General features: G+C 51.1%; 1 protein-coding gene across 1 annotated transcript; it reads right to left on the reverse strand.

Annotated features, from left to right (window-relative positions):
* Positions 1 to 672: 672 nt before the first annotated feature.
* On the reverse strand, positions 673 to 22,524 carry LOC142068374 (uncharacterized). The gene is made up of 9 exons (XM_075124004.1): positions 22,329 to 22,524; positions 21,598 to 21,688; positions 19,906 to 20,127; positions 19,266 to 19,288; positions 17,838 to 17,950; positions 17,503 to 17,535; positions 11,304 to 11,392; positions 10,524 to 10,650; positions 673 to 3,705 (listed from the first exon to the last, which is right to left on the reverse strand). Exons 3-9 carry the CDS (start codon positions 20,119 to 20,121, stop codon positions 2,912 to 2,914), a joined length of 1,395 nt encoding a protein of 464 aa, XP_074980105.1. The 5' UTR covers positions 20,122 to 20,127; positions 21,598 to 21,688; positions 22,329 to 22,524; the 3' UTR covers positions 673 to 2,911.
* Positions 22,525 to 27,912: the final 5,388 nt, after the last annotated feature.

The raw sequence follows: 27,912 nt of genomic DNA on the forward strand, positions 1-27,912 counted from the left end.
TCCTTTTCAACCTCAAGTCTACATCCCATATCTTAGCACCTGGAAGACAGCACACCCTTCTATTCTCTGGATCAGCTCTGGTTCCAGGCCTGTCTATTCTTCTCAGTAAAGAGTCCTTTTGTTTTTAATAAAATTTACCTTTTTTAAGAACAGGATTGCATTTTTGGTGTCATAAGTGGTTTGTGCATGATGTTTGATTTGCTCTTCCCAGAAGGGGTGGTGGTGGCGGTGAAAGGGCTTGAGGGTACTCCACAGGGAGGAATTCCCAAGTGCTCCTTCCTGGGTCCAAGGGTGGTGGTGGTTCTTTTTGTTTGGTTGGTTTTTTTTGTTGTTTTTTGGAATTTTTTTTTTTTTTTTTGCATTTGGGTGTTGGTAGCATTTACCAAGCCAAAGTCAGAGAAAAGCTGTAACCTTGGGAGTTTAATACAAGCCTGGAGTGACCCGTATTCATTTTTAGAATCCTCGCGGGCCCCCACTTTCTGCACTCAGAGTGGGGATTCATCCTTGACATGAGCAATGTAGTTACACAGCCCTAGCCCCCTGTGCAGATGTCCTACATCAGCAGGAGAGCTTCTCCTGACAACATAGCCACCGCCGCTTGAGGGGGCTGGACTAATGAAGTCCGATGGGAGAGATCTCTCCAATTGGCTTACAGCATCTCTAATAGCATGCTACACCAGTGCAGCTACATTGGGGCAGCTGCGCCAACATCAGCTTTATTGTGTAGCCATCATGTCAGACACAAAACCAGAGAATCAGGACTTAACGTGCATGTATATGGAAGTCTGAAATCCGAGGCTGACGCATTCGTTGCCTCATTGGTTACCATCGTTTCTACAGCCCGAATGTCCTTGTTACCCAATCAGGCACCCAGTTTGGGATCTACAGGGAAGGAATGTCCTATGAAGCACTCTCTCTTTGGATCCAAATGGTGAAGGAGGATTGTTCTCAGTCTAACCTTGGTATCCACTGGAACTGTAATCAGTGACCCTGAACTAGGAAGTAGAGTTGTACAAACAATTTTCCTTGGATCATTGGTCACCATAGCTTCCTTTACTGGAGTGGAAACAAAGAACTGAGTGTGTACACTTTCAACCCCAGTTCTTTCCAAATCCTTGGCCTTGGGTAGGGTAAATTTACACTTCTCTGAAGTAGAATCCTTTACAAAACCACTCAAAATCTCAGTAGTGTTCATGAGGAATGGCTTCCCAAACCATACCCAGCTTTTCTTTAATTTGGTGGCACAGTTCCAGGCAAGGGATTGGATACAGGGCTGGATCAGAATCTCTGTTAGTTACCAGAGCTGGAGTTTCTATTCAAAAATTGCTATTTTTCTAAAGCTATTAGATTTCCCACACTGCTTTCATTTTATAAACATTTTTAGCACCTACAAAGGATAAATTCAACAAAAACCCCACTTCTATTTCCTCAACATCTGCATCATGAAGAGGACCATTCCCTATGCCACAGAATTAGCCAGGAGAGATCTTCTGTAGGGCCTGGGTTACACATGCTTTGGGAACCAAATACAAGGGCATTTTGCCTAGTTCAAAATCACTTACCATGGAATTTTCTCCCCAGATCATCTGTGACAATATTGCCTTAAACAATTGAACTACACTGTGATCATATGCACTTCCTTCTGTTAGTTGGGGTTCTGCTGTTGTTCACCATTTCCGAGCGGAGATTTTAAATCACCATTTTTTCTTTGTTAGCATGTCCAGTAAATTGGAGAGTTCTCTCCTGTTGACAGAACTGCACTTGAACTTTCTCCATGTCATCATGGAGGGATGGGGAAAAAGCAAGGCTGAAGTGAGAAATGATAACATTAGCAAATGGTCATTTGTCTTAAATTCTCCAATAAATCTGAGCTATAGCCTATCAAACTGAACTAATATCTAATTGGGTGACCAAACAGCCTTCAGGAAAGATAGAAACCCACATCACAGAGAGATAGAATACATGACAATGAAAGTGTCAAGTGAAATTCCAGAGCAGGTTACATTTGATTATTCAGAATCAGGACAAGAGAGTCTCCCATCACATTATTCTCTGATCCATTCAAACATACCTCACTCAACACTGTCTCAATAGTCAGTTATGTTATTTACAAAATTTTTAGTATCCTAGCATCCCCCATAATGGGGGGGGGGGGGGACGGACAGCCACCTTGCCAGAAGAAGCTTTACCAATAGATGGAGACTGGGATTTAAACTCCAAATGATCACAGTGTGTTTGGGATCCATCTGAATTCCCCTTCCAGGTTTTTGACACTTTCATCTCCAGTCATAGCGACTCTGATATAGGATTAAAGAAGTCAAAGCATCATCTCCAAGCACAGACAACTGAGAATACTTCATCACATGACACCTTGAAAAGTGGAGGGATAGAATGTGATGAAGATACACTCTGCATGGCTCAGACAAAAGGTAACAGTTCTGCAGTGATGGGGAAGGAGGGAATCTCTGAGTCACTCCATCTCCTTGCAGTGTCACAGAGGCTGAAATGATACTTTTCCCCCTGCCCCTGCTCCTCTTCATTTAAATATAATCTGAAAAGTTCCCAATATAACCGCTCTTCAGCAGAACCCAGAGCAATGTGAGAACAACTGGCAATGATACAATTTGTATCATTGGTGACTCTAACAATAACTGGAATAGGAGGAATGGTATAAATGTGATGCTTCCTGTTTCCCTGGTAGGAAGTACACACTCGAATTACTCATGGAACAACTGAGTCGATAGAAAGAACCAATGTGTCAACCTCAAAACAGGGCGAACTGCAAAAGGCAAAAATGGACCACTCCTCTGGACAAGCTGAGGGATAATGGTGCTGCAAACAGTTCAAAGAGCTTAAAAGTTACTATTTGGGAATCAGGAAAAATATTCAAGAAAAGGAAGTACGGATAGCCCTAGAGGATTTTACGGTGTTGATCCCCCTTGCAGATTCTCTGATGCCTAACATGGGCTGACTGCCAAGAGAAGGTATTCCCACACTCACAGCATTCATAGGGCCTCTCCCCTGTGTGGATTCTCTGATGTTTAGAAAGGGCTGAAGTGTAAATGAAGCATTTCCCACACTCACGGCATTCATAGGGCCTCTCCCCTGTGTGGATTCTCTGATGTTCGGAAAGGGTTGAGCTCTGAGTGAAGCATTTCCCACACTCACGGCATTGATAGGGCCTCTCCCCTGTGTGGATTCTCTGATGTTCAGAAAGGGCTGACCTCTGAGTGAAGCATTTCCCACACTCATGGCATTCAAAGGGCCTCTCCCCTGTGTGGATTCTTTTATGGGTAATAAGGTTTGAGCTGCAATTGAAGATATTCCCACACTCACTGCATTCACAGGGTTTCTCACCTGTCTGGATTCTCTGATGCTTTATATGGGCTGAAAAGTCACGGAAGCTTTCCCCGCATTCAGTGCATGTATTTTTTCTCTTTCTCCTGAGGATTTCCTGCTGTGTTGTGGTTTCCTTCAGGTCCTTCTGAGTTCCCCGACAGGAAATACATTTATCCACTTTCTCTCCTGGTTGGTTTCCCTGCTCCTTTTCTGGTCTGGGCTGATTCTCACAGGATTTTCCCTGCTCATGACTCCTGGACTCATTCCTTTCCGATCTTTGCGATAATACTCTGTGTTTATCCACTTGCTCAGCATCTTCCTGCTGAGAATTCTGCTCTTCTTTCTCACACACCATTGCATCACCAGCTGTGATAGAGACAGAAACCTCAAAACAGGGACGGAAAGGGGAAGGCCAAACCAAAACAAATGCTTGAGAGAGGTCAAATAAAAATCAGAAACTGAACTCCCCCAAACTTTTCCCCCAAATGGAGTAGTAGGATTTTATGTTGGTATTTTATAGAATTTAGAATGAAGGATAAAGAATAAGAATGTAGCATGTATTAAATGCATTGGTGTATGATTTGATCGTATCCTGCCAGCCACCCTTTTTGAATAACAGAAAGGAATGGCCCAATGGGTCAACGAGTAGAGATCCATGAGCCAGAATCTGTGTCTGGACTGATTTCAAGGCAGTAACAGACCTTTGCGGGTCACCAATTTGTTCTAGGTTTAGCATTTTAAAATAAGTAAACGAATGCCATGATTGTTTTCTTTTGTATTGGAATTTGATGTTCCTGTTCAAAATGTTGTATGTAAATTAATTTTGTTTTGTGTGTGAATGAGAAATGTGTGTGTTAAGAGATAAGTGTGAAGGCCATAGCTGAACCAGATGTATGAGAGAGGTATGAGAGACAGATGCAAGGGCGCCGGGAGGCTGCAACACGCCCCTATTGAAATGTCAAAGGAGGGCAGATTGATGACTCAAAAGATGAGACAGGAACCTATCAATGAGGACAAGACAGCTGTGAACTAAACGAGCATGGGATAGCTCCCTGAGGGACTTGATGAAAGAACAAGATAAAGGATGAGAAGGACAATTTAAGAAAACAAGAACTCAAACAATAATTGATTACAGCATCATGGTGCAAAACTCATTGGTCCTAATGAAGGAAAATCACTATATAAACAGGGGGCCTTGCCATGAAACTTTGGCTTCACCCTGCCAAGATTTCCCCAGAGCACCGTGTGACGACCAACGTAACCCAGCTTCTCCTACCCATGATCAACCTAGCTGGCCAGTAGGTTGATCCGGACTCTGGACTGGTAACTATAGCATCAACTGGCGGGACAATGTGTGTGTGTGTGGTGTGTGATTGAATGCGTATACTAAATGTTGTATCTTCAATAAACGCAGCATATTGCCTTTTCCCCTGAAAATGATCCTGTGCGTTTCTTATAAGCATAGCAGAGTAACGCCTACAAGGTAGCTAGCTAGCACGTCTTGGAGGGACTGTTCAAATTAAGTGGTTCATCAAGAAACACTGGGTTGACAATGGACCATGGGAGAAGCTCACCTACGCTGAGTGGACTGTCATGTAAATGTGCTGTCTGGAACCTAGGTAATGGCTTCCTGCAATGACTGGGGGAAAATGGGCATGAACACGTGACTTGCCCATGTGACCTCAAACTCCATCTTGTTTTTCTAATTTTCCACAGTAAGAACAATGGGATGCCCTCCACATGGCAAAAGCTATAAAAGGCCCTGGAAACACCTCCATTTTGTCTTCAATCCTGCTTTTTACCTCTGGAGGAACTTTGCTACAGACTGAAGCTCTGAACAAAGGACTGAATGACCCATCCAAGCTGTGGATGTGTTCCAGAGACTTGACTTAAGCCAGCAGTTCATTCCATCACTGCGATAAGCCTGAACCAAGAACTTTGCCATTACAGTATGTAATTGATTCCCTTAGCCAATTTTAACTCTCACCTTTCTTTCTTTTTATGAATAAACCTTTAGATTTTAGATACTAAAGGATTGGCACCAGCGTGAGTTTTGGGTAAGATCTAAGTTGTATATTGACCTGGGCGTGGCTAATCCTTTGGGATCAGAAGAACCTATTATTTAATGACACTGGTTGTATTAAATACTCATATGTGAATCCAGTGTTTTTGGTGGTGTTATAAGAACTGGAATGCCTGCGAAAACTGCCTTTATGTTTTCTTGTTAGCCAGTGTGGTGAAACAGGAGTTTACTTTTGTGGCTGGTTTGGTCTATTTTATAAAAGAATAACCACCAGTTTTGTTTTGTGTTTGCCCTATTTCTCAGCAGTTTGTCCTGAATTTGGCATCCTCAGTTCTGACCCACTAAGGCACGGTGACAGGGTGCCAAGGGAGGGAGCTGCGTCATGGATTTACAGGAAGTTAGATGACCCAACCTTCATACAGTCTCCCTTGGGACCGCCCTCTTTAGGATATGTCTACAGTGCATCAGGAAGTCAGCTGCCTTCCAGGCTGGGTCTCACACTAGTGCATTCAAAAATGGGTGTGGAGACATTGCTTTGATGTTAGGGCCTCCACCCTTATTTGTAGGGAGTCAGCATGGATTCTGGCTGGGAGGCAGCTTCCAGATGCAGTGCAGACGTACCCTTAATGGGCGACATGCTAGCTTTAGTTTTTTCAAAGGGCTAACCCCTGTTTCCCTTAGAACCACAGAGTTAAAAGGAACCACAAAGTTAGTCATCTAGTCTAACCCCCTGCCAAGGTGCAGGATTTGCTGAGTCTAAACCACCAGATGGCTCCAGCCTCCTTTTGAAAACCTCCAGTGAATAAACTTCCACCACCTCCCTAGGCATCTTTTCCTACTGTTCTTCCAGTTAGGAAGTTTTTCCTGAGATCTAATCTAAATCTGCTGTCCTGTGGTTTGAACCCACTGCCTCTTGTCCTGCCCTCTGTGGCAAGAGAGATGAACTGTTCTCCATTCTTTGTATAGCAGCCCATAGCAAGGAAGACCAGCAGGGACCACAACCTGCCCCTTGGGCTACAGAGCCAGGAAAGCCACGTCCACCCCTCCGGAAGCTGAGGGCGGGACAGGAAGCGGAACTACAAAAGGGGGGACTTGTAGCTCAGTTGGGCTGGAGCTGCTGTGGAAGACAGACGCTTATCACCCACTGCCAGAGTGGGACACCGAGGAGCTGCTTGGACTGCTGCCAGAGGAATGGCCAGACCAACCAGGGTCACTGGCCAGTTGAGGTGCCGACAAGCTGATGGGGTTGCCAAAGACCACTGATCCCAGGGAAATGCAGGCCAGAGGTACCAAAACCCTGGGGACTGTAGGAAGTAGCCCAGGGAAACTAGACCATCGTCTGATTGAGTGTTGGCCTCACACTAAGTCAATGTGTTGCGGGTGGATCCCCGCTGATCCAGTGGCAGACTACACTGCCACTGTTAGGTCCCTGGGCTAGGACCCCGTGGAGTCAGGTGGGCCAGGGTCTCCCTACCTCCTGCCACCCAGACAGTTGGGTGGTAGCCTCCCCATCTTCAGCCAGGAGGCCTGTGTTGGTCTACCATCCACCGAGCTAGGATGCCAGGCTGTTTGGTGCTTGCCCTTACCTGAGCCCTAGCCTGTTTGCTGCTCGCCTTGGGCAAAGCCCCTAATTGTTTGCTGTCCCACCCTGACTGAGGGCCTGGGCTTGGAGACTTTGCAGCTCTGCCCTGATTGCAGGCCAGAGCATGGACTCTTGGTGCCCAGTCCTGCCTGAGGGCCGGGCACCACAGACTCACTATTGCTCAGCCTGGATCAAGTGGTCTGAGCTTTGAAGACTGATAATCCCCCTTAATTGATTGCAGTGCTAAGAGCATGACCGTGAGGTGGCATGGCCTCCCTCAGGGATAGACCGGGAGGCATGGCCACACACGCTTACACAGCCTTTTGAGTATTTGAAAACTACTATCACCCCCCCAACCCCTTCAACTCTTTTTTCCAAACTAAACACACCCAGTTACATCAGCCTTTGCTCACTGGCTTGTGTTCCATCCCTTTGATCATCTTTGTCACTTGCCTCTGGAGTCTTTCCAGTTTCTCTACATCCTATCTAGTCACTCGTGACCAAAACTGGACACAGGAGTCCCCCTGAGGCCAAATCAGTGCTGAGTAGAGCATTACCATCACCATCTGTGATTTGCATGCTATGCTTCTGTTAATGCATTTGCTTTTTTTGTTTTTTTTTTTTTGCATTATCATCACACTGTTGACTTTGTGTTGAGGTTGTGATCCACCACAACTCTCAGATCCTTCTCAGCAGTGCTGCTGCCATGCCAGTTATCCCCCAACCTGTATTTGTGCATTGGGTTTTACTTCCCTAAGAGTAGCACCTTACCCTTGTCTTTGTTGAATTTCATTTTGTGGTCTATAGCCCAGTTTGCAAATTTATCAAGATGCTCTATCCTCCAAAGTGTTGATAACCCCCCCCTAGCTTTGTGTCATCTGCAAATTTGATCAGTATGCTCTCTACTCCTACATCCAGGTCATTAATGAAGATGTTAAATAACAGTGGATCCAAAACAGATCCCTGTGACACCCCACTTGAGAAATCCCTCCAGTCTGACATCATTCCATTCATAGTTACTCTTTGTTTGTGGTTGTGTAACCAATTATATAGTCATTTAATGGTAGTTCCGTTAAACCCGCATTTCTCCGGCTTACTCATGGGATTGTGTCAAAAGCCTTTTTGAAGTCCAGGTCTATTTTAGCCACCAAACCAGTTACCCTATCAAAGAAGATGATCAAGCTGGTTTGTCACACTATGTTCTTAGTAAATCCATGCTGGCTGCTCTCGATTGCCCTTCGTCCTCCAGGTATTCACAAACTGAATATTTTATTCATTGCTCTAGTAGCTTCCCTGGTATTGGAGGTCAGGCTGAGTAGTCTATAGTTCCCCAGCTTCGCCTTTTCCCCCTCTGTAAAGATGGGCACTATGTTAACCCTTCTCCAATCTTCTGGAACCTATCTTGTCATCTGAGTTTGCAAATTTTGCCAGATGCTCTGAGATTTCATCAGCTAATTCTGGGGTGAACAGCAAGAAAGGAGATGGCGGGAGGGCTAGCTTGGGGGATTAAGAGCTCTGTTCTAGACATTTGAGATGTTGAGCTTGAGTTGATGGCTAGCTATCCACAAGGAGTCATCAGAGGGAGGCTGAGATTTCAGTTTGGACAGAAGGAGACAGGGCTGGAGTAGAGCGGTAGATCTGTGATTGATCAGCATAGGGACAGAAGCTGAATTTGTGTTTATGGGTGAGATTTCCCAGAGATAAAATGCAGAGGAAGAGGAAGCGACCAAGGACTGAGCCCTGTAGAACCCCCACAGAAAACCAGAGTGTGTGTGGGGGGGTGAGGAGGATCTTCTTAAATACACGCTAAAGAGTGGTTACAGAGGTAGGAGAAGAGCCAGGAAAAAGACAAGATGTCAAGAAGACGACCATGGTCAGTGGTATTAAAGGCGGCTGACGGGTCAAGAAGAATAAGGATGGAGTGCTGATTCTGAGCTTTGCTTAGGGAGAGGGCATTAGAGACTTTGGCAAAAGCATTCTCAGCGGAGAGCCCCAAATATCTGCCTCCCTGAAACCTTCCCTTCCTACTGCCACCAGATCCTTCCTGCTCCTTGGAGCAACCACTCCCCATACCCTTCCCACTATCCTCAGTCTGCTCCACTTCCACGTATCCCAGATCTCCTACCCAATCCTCCCCCTCCAACAGCACCACTGCTGGGACCTCCACCCCCTTTTCTCCATTCCCAGTCTCCCACTCCCCAGACCCACCACACTACCTGTTCCCAGGAGATTCTGCCTCTGATTCCTCACCTCCTCTTCATCCCTCCCTGATTCCCTCTAGTGTAATCTTCCACATACCTATCCCCTTCCTCCCACTACACTCAGCCTTCCCTAGCTTCTGGCACCAAACAAGCACTAGTTCCCCCATCATCTTCTCTCTTCCCACTGCTCCCTGCTCTCCTCTCCCCTCCTCCACAAGAACTCCTGAATAGTAACCTCACACTGCTCTCAGTCATTGGTTGGTGGGGTGAAGAGGACATGCTGTGGCCACTGCCTCTGAGCTACACCAATTCATCTGAGTCAGAGCCGTACCACTGTTAATTCTCAGACTATGTGTATTGTGCATTTTGCTTGCATTCTGCAGGAGTTCCTCTTCGACATTTCCCCCCGGATTCCAAAATTTCAGGGCTGAGAGCAATATTTTAAAGTGTTTTAAAATCCACTTGCAGACTCTGGCCTCTTCTGAGCTGCAAAGTTTTGTCAGCATAGCTCTGTTTGTTAGGGATGCAAAAAAACATATCCTTAATTGATAGAATTATGCCGGCAAAATCTCTCATGCAGAAACAGAGCGCCGAAAAAGTCTATTAAAAAAATGAGGACATCAAAAGCCCCCAAACTATATAAATATGGAGTACAGGTTGCCCAGTTCTGCTGCATGCCTTTCCACTAGGTGTGTGGTGGCTAAACTTAAACCTCTGAAAACCAGAAAAGGAAGAGTTAATATACACACCAACCCTAAAATGTAACCTTAACTCTGCCCCTAGCCCTGCAGCTGGCGCTAGCCACTGGGAGTGGCTCAGTATGGCTGGTGCAAAGGTTAACAAACTAACAAAGGAAGTGGAGGCTTCTTCATTTCTTGAAGTCTTCAAGTCAGAGTGGATGCCTTTCTGGGGGAGGATTTAGTCCAACACAGCATATTCAGTTCAGTACAGCAGTAACTTGAGGAAATTTTATGACCTGTGTTATATAGGTGGTCAGACTAGATGTCCTAATAGCCTTTTCTGACCATAAAATCTATGATTCTACAATAGATATGAAGGACTAAGAACATGCCCTTGTTTGTGTTGTGTTCACAGGAGGGAATCCCAGCATTTATCCGCATGCCCCCCAGCTGTGTGCACTGGGTCAGCTGTAGGTGTAACTGGATGGTGGAGGGAGTAGTTGGAGTAGCTTGGCAGAGCTGTGACCATGATATGAAGGGAGGCGCATGTGAACCCTGAGGGACCCAGTCTGCCCCATTTCAATGCACTTAATGGGCTGTTGCTGAGATAGGGCAGAGTAGAGGTGGCGTTGTGGGGGTGGTGTGAACCTTAACTTGGCATTTCCCCTTCTAATAACCAAGGGCACAGGAATCCTTACCCAGCGAGGTCACATTCTCGTAGTTCTCCTGCATGACGTCTCTGCAGAGGGCTCTTTGACGGGGGTCCAGCAGAGCCCACTCTTCCCTGGTGAAATACACAGCCACCTCCTCGAAGGTCACCGGCCCCTGAAAGAGGAAGAGTCCAACCCTCAGTGCCCACCCCCACCCCGCTCAGAGCAGCCAGGAGGCAAAACAGGAGGGGAGATAGAGATCCCCTAGTCCCCCGCAGCAGACAGAGGGGGAAGGTCATCTTCTCATTCATCACACACCTACAAGCCAGAGGCTGATACATGGGATGGGGCCCTCAGTAGGCTCCAGGGTTGGCTCCGCAATAGGAATCCCAACACGCTTCCCATTGCCAGCAGCTGAAAGGAAGGGGAGGGGTTATCTACTCTACACCCCACTGGTGAGTAACCCTTCCCCCCCCGCCATCCACTTCATATCTCATAGCAGCCTCTGGCGGGTAGGTTTATGTTCTTCCACTGGGAATCTGATCCATTTTCCCAGCACTGTCCAGTGTTCCCCCGCCAACCCCATTCTACAAATAGGGTAATTTCCTCCCCCAAACCCCTACGTCTGTTCCCGGAATCCAGGACGTGGGGTCAACAACTCCCAGCAAGTTTGTCACATGCCTTGTCCCCCTCCCTTTCTCCACCCTGGGTATTTCCTGCCCCCATCCCACCTCCAGACTAAACTCCTCCAAAGATCCCAGGCCCTCGGTATTTCCTGCCCCTCTCCCTCCAGCAGGAACCCACTAGCAACCCCGCAATAATCCCTACCTGGACTGGCTGCACGACAGCCAGTTCCCTTCCCCGTCCTGTGAGAGGCTGGGACAATCTGGAGCCAAAGGTGCGGATTACTCTGCCACCTGTCAGGGTGAGAAGGGGGACAGGGAAGATTTCAGAAGGGCCTCTAGTTCCTGTCACATCGTGATTTGCCCCGGCCCTTTCCCTGCACAAGATGTTTCTGACTCTCATGCTGGGAAAACATTCCATCACTTTATCACAGCCCAGACCCAACCCCTCCCACCAGCACTAAATCCACTGCCCTAGTTTTAAAACCCTGAGAGCAACTCCCCCAATGGTGGGGACCAGGCAGGGACAGGACAAAGTCTGCCCAGTGCTGGTGCAGGAAATGAAAGGAATTTTGCTGGTGATATTCAGCTGGAAGGCATTGTCAATAGACACAAAGAGTGGACCATTAAGTGGGGCTCACTTCTATTTTATGCATGACATTCCTCACGCTCACGCTTCAGAGTCTCAGCCACCACTGCCAGGGGTCTGGAAGGCACTTTCCCCCGCAATGTATTTTGAGAGGGTTTTTTTAATCTCCTTCCTCTGAAGATTCAGGAACAGCCAGAGAAGAAGACGAGTCAGGTTGTCAGTGACCTGGGGGGGGGTTTCAGCTTCCTCTGCAGCGTGGGGTGTGGGTCACACACTAGGATTACCCGGAAACATCTCACTTAACCATTTCCCTGCCACTGCGGGGGTCTGGGGCACTGGTGCTTCTCAGTCCCTCCTGTTCTCTGCCTGGGGCATATAACAGTCTAGTCTCCCGTGGGCTGCAAGACTTTGGTCTCACTCCAGCTGTTGTGTTTAGTGGGGGCGGGAGCTGGGTGGTGTTGGTGGCCAGTGCTAGACAGGAGGTCAGACCAGATGTTCCAATGGTCCCTTCTGGCCTTAGACTTTGACTGGATGTGGGCAGGTTTGGGAGCTTGTGACCTTCCCACCTCCCACTTATTTCTCCTTCATTTTCTGTCTTGTCTTTCCCCCTGTCCCCTCCCTCTGCCCGGGAGACTTAGTGACCAAGGATCTCCTGCAATTGCGGATAGCACTGAATGCCAGTTTGGATCCAAACTTTCTGCCTCCTCCCCGTCTCTACTAACCACCCAAGGGGTTTCAGTCTCTCTGGCTGTCATACAGGCAATGAAAGGGTTACTGTGCACAGCTGCAAAAACTGCCTAATTTCCCAGCTGAAAGAAGTAAGCGAGTACCACTTATTGCAAGTTTGGGGGGAGGGATAGCTCAGTGGTTTGAGCATTGGCCTCCTAAACCCAGGGTTGTGAATTCAATCCTTGAGAGGGCCATTTGGGATCTGGGGCAAAAATTGGGGATTGGTCCTGCTTTGAGCAGGGGGTTGGACTAGATGACGCCCAGAGGTCCCTTCCCACCCTGATAGTCTATGAACAATTTTTTTCTGACCCCTGAACATTTACTAAAAAATTAAGACTAAAACATGCATCCATGCCGAGTCTCTGTATAACTTGTATATTTCAAGAGGCTGACAGAGAATACTTGACCATAACGAACAAGGGAGTGCAGGAGTGGGGGAGTGAGATTTTCTTTGCTTTGGATCATAATGAAATGCTCAACATCTCACAGCCTCCTGCCTGCCTTTCCTGAGCCCCCGGGGGTCACAAACCACCAGCCGAGAAACACAAGCCTAGATCTTTATTTTGTATCGTCATTGACTACGACTGGAGAGAGAGGGCTACATTGTACCCAGACAAAGCATGAATGAGCCAAGTGCTATGGCATATATGGACCGACCCTGGGAACTGTTAATTCCAATAACACCCACGTTTTGAACTCTCTTCCTTACTTCACTGTGAAAAGAATATGAAAGTTCAGAAGATCTTACAATAGCAACAAGTTGATGAAAATTACGTTAAATTATTTTCAGCCATGAATGTGATGCACAGGTGCAAGAAGACCAAATGCAGAAAATTAAATGAGTCCAAACAAAAGGGGGCTAATGAGATCGTTCCGGGACAGTACCAAGAACATGCTTGGAGAACAAGAAAACATAGGAACAAAGTTACCTATGCCAAATTTGGCCTTAGGAACATGGATTTAAAAACGGGGGAGAAGGAAGAAAGAAAATCATCTATTAACTTTGCAAGTTTGTCTCTCATCACAACTCCTCCAAGGTTCCTCAACCCAAGTCAGAAGCAGCAAACTGATGATCCACGATTCTTAATTTTCATTTTTTAAATTCTATTATATCCTGTTCCTTTCTCACAAAGGCTGTAAGGGCTTGTCAGTTAAAATATATTCCAAAGAGACCCATTGCTCCACTGAGTAGTGACTTTCTTAAATGCTTGTAAGTTAAATTATTTTCTAAAAGGACCCCTCAAAAGAGCAGGATTAGTAATGAAACTTACTCTGTTCCCCGCAGGCCACTACCTCCGTGCCTTTACTCTCTGGTGCATCGCCTTTCAATAATTCTAGCTCTGCTGAAGATGTTCCCCAGAAAGTAATTATCCCAGGGGTGAACAGGAATGTATTGGGGGGAAAATTAAGAGTCTATCTTAAATGTATAAAATCATTCCAGGAAACTTTCAAATACATGTTCAAAAAGAGCTCAGCCTTTGTATTTTGTAAAAAAACGTCTCAAGCAGATATTCAAAACCAGGAAAAGTTGTCAAAATCTTAGCGGTCTTAAAAACAAACAAAAAAAAGCTTTAAAATCAGACTATGTAAACTTAATGTCTAAACACTTAATATGACCGCAATTAAAAATGCCAAAATGAAATGACTAAAATTAATTTAATTAGTAAACAATGCAATACTTAAAAAAAGTAAAAGCAACAAAAAATTAGAGGACGAAAAAATCTTGCAAAAACTTTAAATGCTTAAGTGACATTGATGAGCTAAAATATTTAAGAGACAAGTCCGCTGAAAATATAGTGGTGCAAGAACAAAGTAACATCGCTTCACATTGTTCCACAGCTTCCAAGGGCTGGAGGCTGCTATCCCCCGTCACTAAAAGCGAATGGCTACGCAGGTGGTGTCAGAGAGAAGGCTTTGGATTCTTTGACCATAGGATGGTGCTCCAAGAAGGAGGAGTGCTAGGCAGAGACGGGCTCCACCTAACGAAGAGAGGGAAGAGCATCTTCGCAAGCAGGCTGGCTAACCTAGTGAGGAGGGCTTTAAACTCAGTTCACCGGGGAAAGGAGACCAAAGCCCTGAGGTAAGTGGGGAAGTGGGATACCGGGAGGAGGCACGAGCAGGAGCGCGTGAGAGGGGAGGGCTCCTGCCTCATACTGAGAACAAGGGGCGATCAGCAGGTTACCTCAAGTGCCTATATACAAATGCACAAAGCCTGGGACACAAGCAGGGAGAACTGGAAGTCCTGGCAAAGTCAAGGAATTATGATGTGATTGGAATAACAGAGACTTGGTGGGATAACTCACATGACTGGAGTACTGTCATGGATGGGTATAAACTGTTCAGGAAGGACAGGCAGGGCAGAAAAGGTGGGGGAGTTGCACTGTATGTAAGGGAGCAGTATGGCTGCTCAGAGCTCTGGTATGAAACTGCAGAAAAACCTGAGTGTCTCTGGATTAAGTTTAGAAGCGTGAGCAACAAGGGTGATGTCGTGGTGGGAGTCTCCTATAGACCACCGGACCAGGGGGATGAGATGGACGAGGCTTTCTTCCGGCAACTCATGGAAGTTACTAGATCGCAGGCCCTGGTTCTCATGGGAGACTTCAATCACCCCGATATCTGCTGGGAGAGCAATACAGCGGTGCACAGACAATCCAGGAAGCTTTTGGAAAGTGTAGAGGACAATTTCCTGGTGCAAGTGCTGGAGGAACCGACTAGGGGCAGAGCTCTTCTTGACCTGCTGCTCACAAACCGGGAAGAATTAGTAGGGGAAGCAAAAGTGGATGGGAACCTAGGAGGCAGTGACCATGAGATGGTCGAGTTCAGGATCCTGACACAAGGAAGAAAGGAGAGCAGCAGAATAAGGATCCTCGACTTCAGAAAAGCAGACTGTGACTCCCTCAGGGAACTGATGGGCAGGATCCCCTGGGAGAACAACATGAGGGGGAAAGGAGTCCAGGAGAGCTGGCTGTATTTTAAAGAATCCTTATTGAGGTTACAGGGACAAACCATCCCGATGTGTAGAAAGAATAGTAAATATGGCAGGCGACCGGCTTGGCTTAACAGTGAAATCCTTGCTGCTCTTAAATACAAAAAAGAAGCTTACAAGAAGTGGAAGATTGGACAAATGACCAGGGATGAGTATAAAAATATTGCTCGGGCTTGCCGGAGTGAAATCAGGAAGGCCAAATCACACCTGGAGTTGCAGCTAGCAAGAGATGTTAAGAGTAACAAGAAGGGTTTCTTCAGGTATGTTAGCAACAAGAAGAAAGTCAAGGAAAGTGTGGGCCCCTTACTGAATGCAGGAGGCAACCTAGTGACAGAGGATGTGGAAAAAGCTAATTTACTCAATGCTTTTTTTGCCTCTGTCTTCACGAACAAGGTCAGCTCCCAGACTACTGCACTGGGCAGCACAGCATGGGGAGGAGGTGAGCAGCCCTCTGTGGGAAAGAAGTAGTTCGGGACTATTTAGAAAAGCTGGACGAGCACAAGTCCATGGGGCCGGATGCGTTGCATCCGAGAGTGCTAAAGGACTTGGCGGACGTGATTGCAGAGCCATTGGCCATTATCTTTGAAAACTCATGGCGATCGGGGGAGGTCCCGGACGACTGGAAAAAGGCTAATGTAGTGCCCGTCTTTAAAAAAGGGAAGAAGGAAGATCCTGGGAACTACAGGCCAGTCAGCCTCACCTCAGTCCCTGGAAAAATCATGGAGCAGGTCCTCAAGGAATCAATTCTGAAGCACTTAGAGGAGAGGAAAGTGATCAGGAACAGTCAGCATGGATTCACCAAGGGCAAGTCATGCCTGACTAATCTAATTGCCTTCTATGACGAAATAACTGGCTCTGTGGATGAGGGGAAAGCAATGGACGTGTTCTTCCTTGACTTTAGCAAAGCTTTTGACACGGTCTCCCACAGTATTCTTGCCAGCAAGTTAAAGAAGTATGGGCTGGATGAATGGACTATAAGGTGGATGGAAAGCTGGCTAGATTGTCGGGCTCAACGGGTAGTGATCAATGGCTCCCTGTCTGGTTGGCAGCCGGTATCAAGTGGAGTGCCCCAGGGGTCAGTCCTGGGGCCGGTTTTGTTCCATATCTTCATAAATGATCTGGAGGATGGTGTGGATTGCACCCTCAGTAAGTTTGCAGAGGACACTAAACTGGGAGGAGTGGTAGATACGCTGGAGGGTAGGGATAGGATACAGAGGGACCTAGACAAATTGGAGCATTGGGCCAAAAGAAATCTGACGAGGTTCAACAAGGACAAGTGCAGAGTCCTGCACTTAGGAAAGAAGAATCCCATGCACCACTATAGACTAGGGACCGAATGGCTCGGCAGCAGTTCTGCAGAAAAGGACCTAGGGGTTACAGTGGACGAGAAGTTGGATATGAGTCAGCAGCGTGCCCTTGTTGCCAAGAAGGCCAATGGCATTTGGGGATGTATAAGTAGGGGCATTGCCAGCAGATTGAGGGACGTGATCGTTCCCCTGTATTCGACATTGGTGAGGCCTCATCTGGAGTACTGTGTCCAGTTTTGGGCCCCACACTACAAGAAGGATGTGGAAAAATTGCATAGAGTCCAGCGGAGGGCAACAAAACAAAACTATTAGGGGGCTGGAACACATGAGTTATGAGGAGAGGCTGACGGAACTGGGGATGTTTAGGAAGAGAAGAATGAGGGGGGATTTGATAGCTGCTTTCAACTACCTGAAAGGGGGTTCCGAAGAGGGTGGATCTAGACTGTTCTCAATGGTACCAGATGACAGAATAAGGAGTGATGGTCTCAAGTTGCAGTGGGAGAGATTTAGGTTGGATATTAGGAAAAACATTTTCACTGTGAGGGTGGTAAAACACTGGAATGCATTACCTAGGGAGGTGGTGGAATCTCCTTCCCTAGAAGTTTTTAAGGTCAGGCTTGACAAAGCCCTGGCTGGGATGATTTAGTCAGGGATCGGTCCTGCTTTGAGCAGGGGGTTGGACTAGATGACCTCCTGAGGGCCCTTCCAACCCTAATATTCTCTGATTCTCTGATTCTCTAAAAGGGTTATTGGTCTGAAATCTGCCCATGACCCGTCAGAGACAGACACGTACCCGTGTCACTTCCCAGCTCCAGTCGCAGCATCTCTAGGGGAAGGAGAGGAAGAGAGAGGAGAGAATTCAGGCCCTCACTTTCCTGGGGAGGTTCCCATTCGTTATTAATGTAACTGCTGTTAACTATGAGATGGTGACAGAGATCTGAGGCTGATAATGCAGCCACTGGGGAGAGAGCCAGCCCCACAGGGCGACTCCCATGGGGAAGGGCGACTCGCGGAGCTGGGGCTGTGAGATGGACCCTGGGGTCAGTGACATCCCGAGAGTCCCCGACTCCTCCCCAGGGCCAGAGTCGCTCTAACCAGAGGATACACCACCCCCAGACTCCCACTCACCTTTGAATCCCAGCAGCCCCTCCTGCAGAACGGCACTTGTCAGAGAGAAATCACTGAGTCTCCTCTCCAGCTCCCCAAACCCCGGCTCCGGCTTCCAAAACGCCCCGTCCTCCCTGCCGGGGAAAGGAAGAGCGGTGAGAAATAGGCCTGATCCCCAGACCCTGAGCCCAACAACCCCCAAACTCCAGGAAACCTGGATCTGAGCTTTGTAGCCCGAGATGGTCATTGTCACGGTGAGTCACCCGCCCTCAACCCTGGGCTCTCCAGAGAGATGGGAAGTGGGGAGACACCAGAGCAGGGAACGGAGACATTCTTCAGGAGCTTTCTCCGGGACGCTCTGGCTCTGTGGGGTGCTGAGCCACCTCCCACGCTGGTTTACTGCAGTAACAAGGGGCACCAGCACTGGGATTATGTGGAAGGGGAGGAGAAACAGACCGAAGCCTGGGCAGGTCCTACATGCTGACAGTGGCCACAGACAGAGCTCCGGTCTCCACCAGGGAGTGAACCTGGGCCCTTTAATGCCAACCCCCCCAAGCCCTTCAGTTGAAGCAGTAACCCTGGGGCATCCAGCTCATTTGGCAGAGAGGGTCATATTGCCCTGTCCGTTATGGTCAGTGGGCCAGGGCGTCAGTTTAGGACTCTGTGCCCTGCTCCATTCACAGCAGAACACCCACTGCTCTCCATGGGACACCCCCGTGCAAAGGACAAGGTGAGAATCTGCCCTTCGTATAGGAAATACAATTTTAATTCTTAGTATTTTGCTAAGTCTTTGTCTGTCACACTCAGTGTCACTCAGGAGGAAAACAGACCCCCTCCTGGACTCCCCTGTAGGGCCCCCGATAGTTCTTCCCCTCCTTTCTCCATTTCCCTCTTGCTTCCTTGTCCTTGTGTCTCTCCTCTGTTCTTCCCTCCCTACAGCAACCACCAATTTCCACCCCACGAAGGCTTCACTCCCTCCCCTTCCCCTTTCCACCTGCTCAGGTGATCAGCCAGGGAACGCTGAATGTTGACATCAAAGCGTCCTCCCTTCAGTTGACACCCCGATGACATTAACAGGGGACAGGAGAGTTGACGCTCTCTGAGCTACGGCTTCGGGCAGCCCCAGCAAGGCAACGCTGTCTCCCTTTACCCTGCGGAGATGCGGGGGGCCAGCAATTCACTTTAAAAAATTCAAAAGCTGAGTTTCTGCGCCCTCAGAACACGGGATGCGGCCGGGAGACAGGCCAGGTCGGGCCCATCGGCCCTGTGTCTAGCAGCCCTGCTGTGACCTCCTGAGCGATCAGACCCTGAACGGCTCTTCTCCTCCCTGAGTCAGCCACTGGGGGAGACAGAATCACATGCTCCAAGGGCAGGGGGCAGCTTCCTATTCAGTGCAGTTATCAACCCTAACGGCCCATGACGGGGAGCAAAGTGGAGCCCAGGACTTACCTGCCCCCAGTGCTCCCAGCACCCTAAAGAGGGAGAGAAAGAGGAGGCAGTCAGGGGGCATGTCCCTGGGTGAGGAGGCCTCCTGCTCTGCAGGGGAGTCACCACTGAAGCCTCGGGTACTAGGGGAATTTCAGGTTGACATTCCCAGAGCAGCTGCCACCCCCTACCAGGGACTTTCCCCTATTGCTGGCAGGTAGCCACTGAGGAAACCTTCTCCCCAGGCACTTTACAGGCAGAAGATATTTCTCTGCATTGAGAACCCAATTCCTCCAGTGCTGAGAGACCCAGAAGGCCCCTGGCCCCACTGAACCCATTAACCTGCTGTGAGTGGGGCCTTAGGCCTGGGGTTCAGCATGGTGCGTGAGGGGATTTCATCCTCCAAGTGAAAATGCAGACAGACATTTCCAGGAGAGAAGGCTTTGGGGCTGCAGCATCCAGGACTCCCAGGACCCATCCCTGGCGCCGCTGCCAGACTCACTTTGTGACCTTGTCCAGGGCTCTGTCCCTCCCTGTGCCTCAGTTTCCCCCTTTGTCCCATAGGGATAATTGCCCCAACCCCCCTTTGTAAAGTGCTTTGGGGTCTGGGGCGGAGACGCTCCTATAGGAACGCTGCGTGTGATCATTGCAACGACAGCCTGACCTGCAGGGGTGGGCTCAACGGCAGCTGCCCCTTCTCTCCTCCCTGTTCCCCGAGCAGGGAAATCTCCTGGGACAGGCGGCAGACGCCCGCATCCCTACTCTGGACAATGGCTCTCTCTAGCTCTTCCAGCCAGGACAGCAGCCGCTGCTCCTGCTCCGCCAGAAACCCTCGCAGTTCCTGCCACTCCCAGACCATCTTCTGCCTCTCGGCTGCCATCCGGCTCTGCAACAGGGAGAGGGCGGCTCAGTAACAGGGGAACACAGAACATAAGACCGGACATACTGGGTCAGACCAAAGGACCATCTAGCCCAGTGTCCTGTCTTCCACAGTGGCCAAGGCCAGGTGCCCAAGTAAAATGAACAGAACAGGTCATCATCAAGTGATCCATCCCCTGTCACCCATTTCCAGCTTCTGGCAAACAGAAGCTAGGGACACCATCCCTGCCCATCCTGGCTAATAGCCACTGATGGACCTATCCTCCATGAACTTATTTAGCTCTTTTTTGAACCCTGTTATTGTCCTGGCCTTCAACATCCTCTGGCAAGGAGTTCCACAGGTTGACTGTGCAGTGTGTGAAAAAATACTTCCTCTTGTTTGTTTTAAACCTGCTGCCTATTCATTTCACGGGGTGACCCCTAATGCGTGTGTTATAGGAAGGAGTAAATAACACGTCCTTCTTTACTTTTGCCACACCAGTCATGATTTTATAGACCTCTATCCTATCCCCCCCACTTAGTTGTCTCTTTTCCAAGCTGAACAGCCTCAGGCTTTGTCTACCCCGGAACTTCGTCGGCACAACTTGTCATTCAGGGGTGTTAAAAAACACACACCTCAGTGACAAATTTTGACCCACGAAAAGTGCGGGGGTGAACAGCACGTTGTCGGCAGGAGCGCTCTCCCACCGACAGCTGCCGCTTATGTGGGGTGGAAGTTTTTTGTTGGCAGGAGACCATGGATTTATAGAGAGGCAATCGGATGTTTTCTGTCTTATTATCTCTCCCTTTCTTCACGATTCCCAATGGTCTGTTCGCTTTTTTGACCGACGCTGCACCTTGAATGGATGTTTCCAGAGAACTGTCCACCGTGATGCCAAGATCTCTTTCTTGAGTGGCAACAGCTAATTTAGACCCCGTCATTTTCTGTGCATAATTGATATGACTTTTTCCAATGTGCGTTACTTTGCATTAATCCGCACTGACATTCATCTGCTCGGTAACTGGGGAGAATCATAAATGCGCCTCGGGACGGGTGACAGAGTTATTTACCAGAACACAAGATCTCTTGCGGTGGAGGGTGGGAAGTTCGTTTATCCCAGGAAGAGAGGAGGGATAAGGGCCGGGGCGAGCTGTACATCACCAACAGGAGGGACACTTCCCCCCAGAACCTCATCAACTTGCACCGAGCCAAATCCTCCATCTCTGCAGCCCGCATTTCCTCCCCATTCCCCCCAGGTGCGGGAAAGGCTCCCCGGTCACTGTGACACGCAGACAGCCCGTGGGCAGGGGCTCTGGGCTCACACAGACTGACCCGCTCCTGCCCAGCAGCCTCCCGCACCCTACGGGCACCATGCCACCCCCGTGTCGGACCCTCCGGTGGGGACGGGTCCCTGGCTGAGGCTGGCAGGCTGGGCCCTGCATTCGCCGTCACTCGGGGCACCGGGATCCCTGGCGAACCTGGGCCCTGGGCACCTACCAGCAGCTCCTGGCTTTGCCGCTGCTCCTCGGCTTCGGCGGCTTCTCTCTCTTTGCCCGGAGGGGCCCGACGCTCTCGGGGGGGGGGGCTCCTGGAAGATGGGGGGAGAGGAGAGGAAACTGCTACAAACGGCTGTCAGATTTCAGGGCCCCCTCCTGCCCTGCAGACTCCTGTACAGAGTCGGGGGGGCGGGTGGGGGGCTCAGACTGAGAGGAGACGGTGAAACAGGGACCAGCTTGTCCCGAGGAAACGCAGGGCCCCCGGCTGGGTGCAGCCCGACCCCCAGCGCCCCACGTCCCCCGGGGGGTGGGGGGGGGACCTCGCTCACATCCCAAGCAGCCAACTTCAGACAGTCCCAGCTCCGACCCCCAATGCTCCCGCAGGGCCAGATCTGAACATGGAGCCCCCCCCCCCGCAAACATCCCCCCAATCGCCAGCTCTGAGCCCCCCCCCACCCCGTAAATCGACTCGCCCCAAACTCCCAGCTCCAAGAATCCCCAGCACCAGCCGCTCCCCCCCCCCCCCAGCTCCGGCTCTGACCCCCCCAGCTCCGGCTCTGACCCCCCCCCCCAGCTCCCCCATCCCCGGCTCCCGGCCGAGCCTGGGCTCCGGGCCCCTCCCGGGCTCCGTGGCTCCGGCCCGGGACACTCGCCCCCCGCGGCAGGAGCGCGTCCGCCCCACGCGTGTCCCCGGCCCCCGCCGCCCACCCGGGCCCTGCCCCGCGGCCCCACCGCGCTGCCCCGCGGGCCGCCGGCCTGGAGCAGCCTCCGCGCTGCGCTCCCGGCCCCGGCCATGGCCCCGCTGCAAACACACAAAGGCTCCCCGGGCTGGGGGGGCAGGAAGGGGCGGCTCCTCCCCGGGCCTGGCCCTGCCCCAGCGGGCCCCTCGCAGGGCGTTTGGGACACTCGGGGATCGGGGAACCCCCCCCCCCCCCCAAACACACACAGCCTGGGGGGGCAGGAGACCGGCTGGATCGTCTCAGGAGAAAAGCAAGGGGAAGGGGGCTGGTTTTCCCAGCTGGGGATATGCAGAGATCTCCTCTGAGTTCGGCTTTGGAGCCTGGGCACCGTGTACAAGCCCCTTCCTGGAAAGCGCCTAAATCCCCTGGCCACAGCTCTCCCCTGCCCGGCTGTGGGGAGCTCCCGGGGGCAGCAGAGTGGCGCAGCGGAAGCGTGCTGGGCCCATAACCCAGAGGTCGATGGATCGAAACCATCCTCTGCTAGCTGGGTTTTTATTGCCCACTGCCCTGGGCAGCGTTCAGCCTCCCTTTATTCCTCCTCTCCCTGCGTGACCCTTCCCCGGCCCTGAACGGCAGGAATAAAGCCCCAGCAGCCAGAGTCCCCTCCTGTCAGGGGAGAGCTCTGCACGGACCGGCTCTGTCTCAGGGGGGCCAGGTTTATATAAGTTTTGGTGGTGCCCAGAACGGGTCCAAGTCCTGCCCCGTTCCTCCCCTCTCCCTCCCGCACCCCCCACAGCTCCGCCTAAGGCTCTGGGAGGGAGTTTGGGTGCAGGAGGGGGGGTGGGCTCTGGGAGGGAGTTGTGGGCTCTGGGCTGGGGCAGGGCATTGGGGCGGGGGGACACTGGCAGGCTCTGGGAGGGAGTTTGGGTGCAGGAGGGGGGTGGGCTCTGGGAGGGAGTTGTGGGCTCTGGGCTGGGGCAGGGGGTTGGGGGCAGGGGGGGACACTGGCAGGCTCTGGGAGGGAGTTTGGATCCAGGAGGGGGGGTGGGCTCTGGGAGGGAGTTGTGGGCTCTGGGCTGGGGCAGGGCATTGGGGCGGGGGGACACTGGCAGGCTCTGGGAGGGAGTTTGGGTGCAGGAGGGGGGGTGGGCTCTGGGAGGGAGTTGTGGGCTCTGGGCTGGGGCAGGGGGTTGGGGGCAGGGGGGGACACTGGCAGGCTCTGGGAGGGAGTTTGGATCCAGGAGGGGGGGTGGGCTCTGGGAGGGAGTTGTGGGCTCTGGGCTGGGGCAGGGGGTTGGGGGGCTGTAGGGGACATTGGCAGGCTCTGGGAGGGAGTTTGGGTGTGGGTGGGGTGAGGGATCTGGGCTGGGGCAGAGGGCTGGGGTGTGGCACTTATCTTGGGTGGCTCCTGAAAGTGACCTGCACCCGAATCTGGCAGCAGCTCCAAAGTGGCCGGGGGGGGCGGAGGGTCTCCGGGCACCCACAGGCCCCACCCCTGCAGCTCCCGTTGGCCGCAGCTTTACAGTGGCAGAATTGGTGCTCGGCACAGGGGCAGTGTGCCAGAGACACCCCCCCCAGGGGCTGCAGGGATGTGCCAGACGCTTCTGGGAGGGGCGCTCCGCCTGGAGCAAGGGTGGGCAGGAAGCCACGTTAGCCCCGGGAGTGGCGGCAGGGGCCCCCGGGCCCTTTTAAATCGCCCGGAGCCAGCTGCTCAGGCGGCCCTGGGGGGCAGCCACACCGGCCGCTGCTGGGACGGCCCCGGGCGGCTGGCTCTGGGGACGGCCTGAGCAGTGGCCAATGCGGCTCTCCCCAGCCAGAGCCCCGTGGCTCCCGGCAGCTGTCCCAGGGCAGCCAGAGTGGCAGAGGGCCCCCCAGCAGTGGCCAGAGTGACAGACTTTCCCTCTTATCCTTCCTGGGAATCAAGTTCAAGTTTCGACAAAGAGCTAAAGAAGCCTCAATCCCGCATCTGAATTAATGTCACATTTCTCGCCATTTGTGGGAAAGAAACAATCCCAGGTGAGTCCATTTCAATCATTGCTCAGCCTGATTCCTTCACGCCCATCCTTTAGGGCATTGTGCCACCGTGTGGGCGTTTCATGTCCCTCCTCCGTTTCACACAGCGACACAATTCCCTTTGCACAGAGGCATGAACAGGAAAACCTCCCTGTGTCTCTTGTCTGAGCCAGGGCATTCAGTTCCATTGAAACCTTCTCTCCTGCAATGGCAATGGTCAGACAGAGAGGACGTGGCCACCTTCAGCCCTGACAGTGAGATATTAGAATCATAGAATATAAGGGTTGGAAGGGACCCCAGAAGGTCATCTAGTCCAACCCCCTGCTCGAAGCAGGACCAATTCCCAGTTAAATCATCCCAGCCAGGGCTTTGTCAAGCCTGACCTTAAAAACCTCTAAGGAAGGAGATTCTACCACCTCCCTAGGTAACGCATTCCAGTGTTTCACCACCCTCCTAGTGAAAAAGTTTTTCCTAATATCCAATCTAAACCTCCCCCACTGCAACTTGAGACCACTACTCCTCGTTCTGTCATCTGATACCATTGAGAACAGTCTAGAGCCATCCTCTTTGGAACCCCCTTTCAGGTAGTTGAAAGCAGCTATCAAATCCCCCCTCATTCTTCTCTTCTGCAGGCTAAACAATCCCAGCTCCCTCAGCCTCTCCTCATAAGTCATGTGTTCCAGTCCCCTAATCATTTTTGTTGCCCTTCGCTGGACTCTCTCCAATTTATCCACATCCTTCTTGAAGTGTGGGGCCCAAAACTGGACACAGTACTCCAGATAAGGCCTCACTAATGTCGAATAGAGGGGAACGATCACGTCCCTCGATCTGCTCGCTATGCCCCTACTTATACATCCCAAAATGCCATTGGCCTTCTTGGCAACAAGGGCACACTGCTGACTCATATCCAGCTTCTCGTCCACTGTCACCCCTAGGTCCTTTTCCGCAGAACTGCTGCCTAGCCATTCGGTCCCTAGTCTGTAGCTGTGCATTGGGTTCTTCCGTCCTAAGTGCAGGACCCTGCACTTATCCTTATTGAACCTCATCAGATTTCTTTTGGCCCAATCCTCCAATTTGTCTAGATCCTTCTGTATCCTATCCCTCCCCTCCAGCGTATCTACCACTCCTCCCAGTTTAGTATCATCCGCAAATTTGCTGAGAGTGCAATCCACACCATCCTCCAGATCATTTATGAAGATATTGAACAAAACCGGCCCCAGGACCGACCCTTGGGGCACTCCACTTGATACCGGCTGCCAACTAGACATGTAGCCATTGATAACTACCCGTTGAGCCCGACAATCTAGCCAGCTTTCTACCCACCTTGTAGTGCATTCATCCAGCCCATACTTCCTTAACTTGCTGGCAAGAATACTGTGGGAGACCGTGTCAAAAGCTTTGCTAAAGTCAAGAAACAATACATCCACTGCTTTCCCTTCATCCACAGAACCAGTAATCTCATCATAGAAGGCGATTAGATTAGTCAGGCATGATCATGATATTCCCTCTCCTCTTTCTTCCTGCTGCTGCTGCTGTTCCTTGAAAGGTCAAGGATGGAATAAGAAGCAGAGTTTACTCCCTGGTGAGGAAAGAAAGGTGCCACCAACCCCCTGGAAAGTCTTAGCATCCCAGCAAAACCCGGCCCCCTGCTTTTGTCGTTGCTGAGGTGCTGGTGATATGATGGGAAAAGGGACTGTCCGAATTGTTGAGGTGGGGAATGGAAATAGTCGACAGCAACGTCATTAACCACAAACACCCTCTCCTCATGCTCCAGCCATAAGGGAAATGGGCAGGAAATGGCCCCTCCCCCGCGGCACAGTGGACCCCCTGGAGCTTCCCCTCCCCACAGCTGGTGCTGTGGGCCTCCCACATTCCCCCCCCCCCAAGATTCAATCAGGGGTATTTATGGTGTAGGTCGGGGGCCATGACCTGTCCACGACTTTTACTAACAAGACCCAGGAGCCTTAGCTACGACTCCAGTCATGTGACTTCTTTTGCAGGAGGGTCTTTTTTCCTGGAAGAGCAGAGTGGTATTTCCGGGGCACAGGCAGCCTGATTCATACTCTGCAAAGCCACCTGCAAGATTCAAACTTTACTCCGGGGGGAATTCTGCACCACTGCGCACGCGCAGAATGCATGTCCCCCCGTAGATTTCTTTGCTTCCCTGCAGGAAAAATGGCTTTCTGATGGGCGGGAGCAAAGTGAAGCCACAAGAGTGGTCACGCACCCCTCCTGAGCAGTTCTGGGGAGTCGGTTTGGGCTCCTGGTGTAGGCAGCAGAGGGGTGCAGCCTCGCCACGAAGTCTGTTTCCCAGGAGGGGAGAGGGGACTGCAGGGTGATCTCCCACCTCCTTTCATCCAGCAGCCTGTGCTCCTCACTGCCGAGCTGGAGCCTCCACATGTATTTACTGGCAAATAAAACGTGCAGAATTTTAAAATATCGTGCACAGAATCTCCTCAGGAGTGCAGCCTACTCAGGGAACCTCCTTGGATGGTCACTGCTTGGTCAACCCCTCAGCCATCACACCGATGCACAGAGAGAGTGCCAAGCCCTCCTGCTAGGCGGGGAGGGAGTGGGGGACGGGGTCGGGTCATACACATTCAGACTGCACGCCTCCCCCAGTTACAAACCGCTGCTGAGTTCCCATTCAGGACATTAGCCTTTACCGACAATTTTTGTCTGTGTTCCTTTTTTCAGTATCGCTTTTTTCTTTCAAAAATACGCAACCCCCTGAACCTGCTTTCAGCAATCAGAATCATAGAATCATAGAAGATCAGGGTGGGAAGGGCCCTCAGGAGGTATCTAGTCCGACCCCCTGCTCAAAGCAGGGCCAACCCCCAACTAAATCATCCCAGCCAGGGCTTTGTCAAGCCTGACCTTAAAAATATCTAAGGAAGGAGATTCCACCACCTCTCTAGGGAACCCATTCCAGTGTTTCACCACCCTCCTAGGGAAAAAGTGTTTCCTAATATCCAGCCTAAACCTAGGATAATTTAGTGTCACCTTATTTTTGCCTGGCCCCCTACAAAAGAAGAGGCTTTTGTGGTTTTCCTGAGCCCGAGGATGAAAACGAACGGGTGTCAGCCTGCACGGCTGTGGATCGTTACCGAGCGGAACCCGTCGTTGGCATGGGGAGTGTAGACACAGCCTCAGACTCGGTGCTTGTGAGGGGGGAAGCATTCCCTCGAGAGGCACCCAGGGGGTGGTGTGGAATTGTCCCAGGCAGGGCCACCCAGATGGGGGGTGGGGGCAAGTGGGGCAATTTGCCCCAGGCCCCCACGAGAGTTTTCAGGGGCCCCCACGAGAGTTTTTGGCGGCACTGCGGCTGTGGGTCCCTCAGTGCCGCCGAACACACCCGGAGTGAAGGACCCGCTGCCGAAGACCTGCCTCCGCTCCAGCTCTTCGGCGGCAAGGGGTTCTTCCGCTCCGTGAAGTGCCCCGAAGACCCAGAGCGGAAGGACCCCCGCCGCCGAAGATCCCAGGTCCCCTGAATCCTCTGGGTGGCCCTGGTCCCAGGTTACTGGGTCGGGGCTCGTGCGGGTTCTTTGTTGTGTTGTTGAAAAGGAGCCCCTAGATATTGAACCCGGGCCGTGTTGCTGCCGATTGCAACTGGCAGAAGGGTT

The sequence above is a fragment of the Caretta caretta genome, chromosome 28 (assembly GCF_965140235.1).
Source record: "Caretta caretta isolate rCarCar2 chromosome 28, rCarCar1.hap1, whole genome shotgun sequence".
NCBI classification, from domain to species: domain Eukaryota; kingdom Metazoa; phylum Chordata; order Testudines; family Cheloniidae; genus Caretta; species Caretta caretta.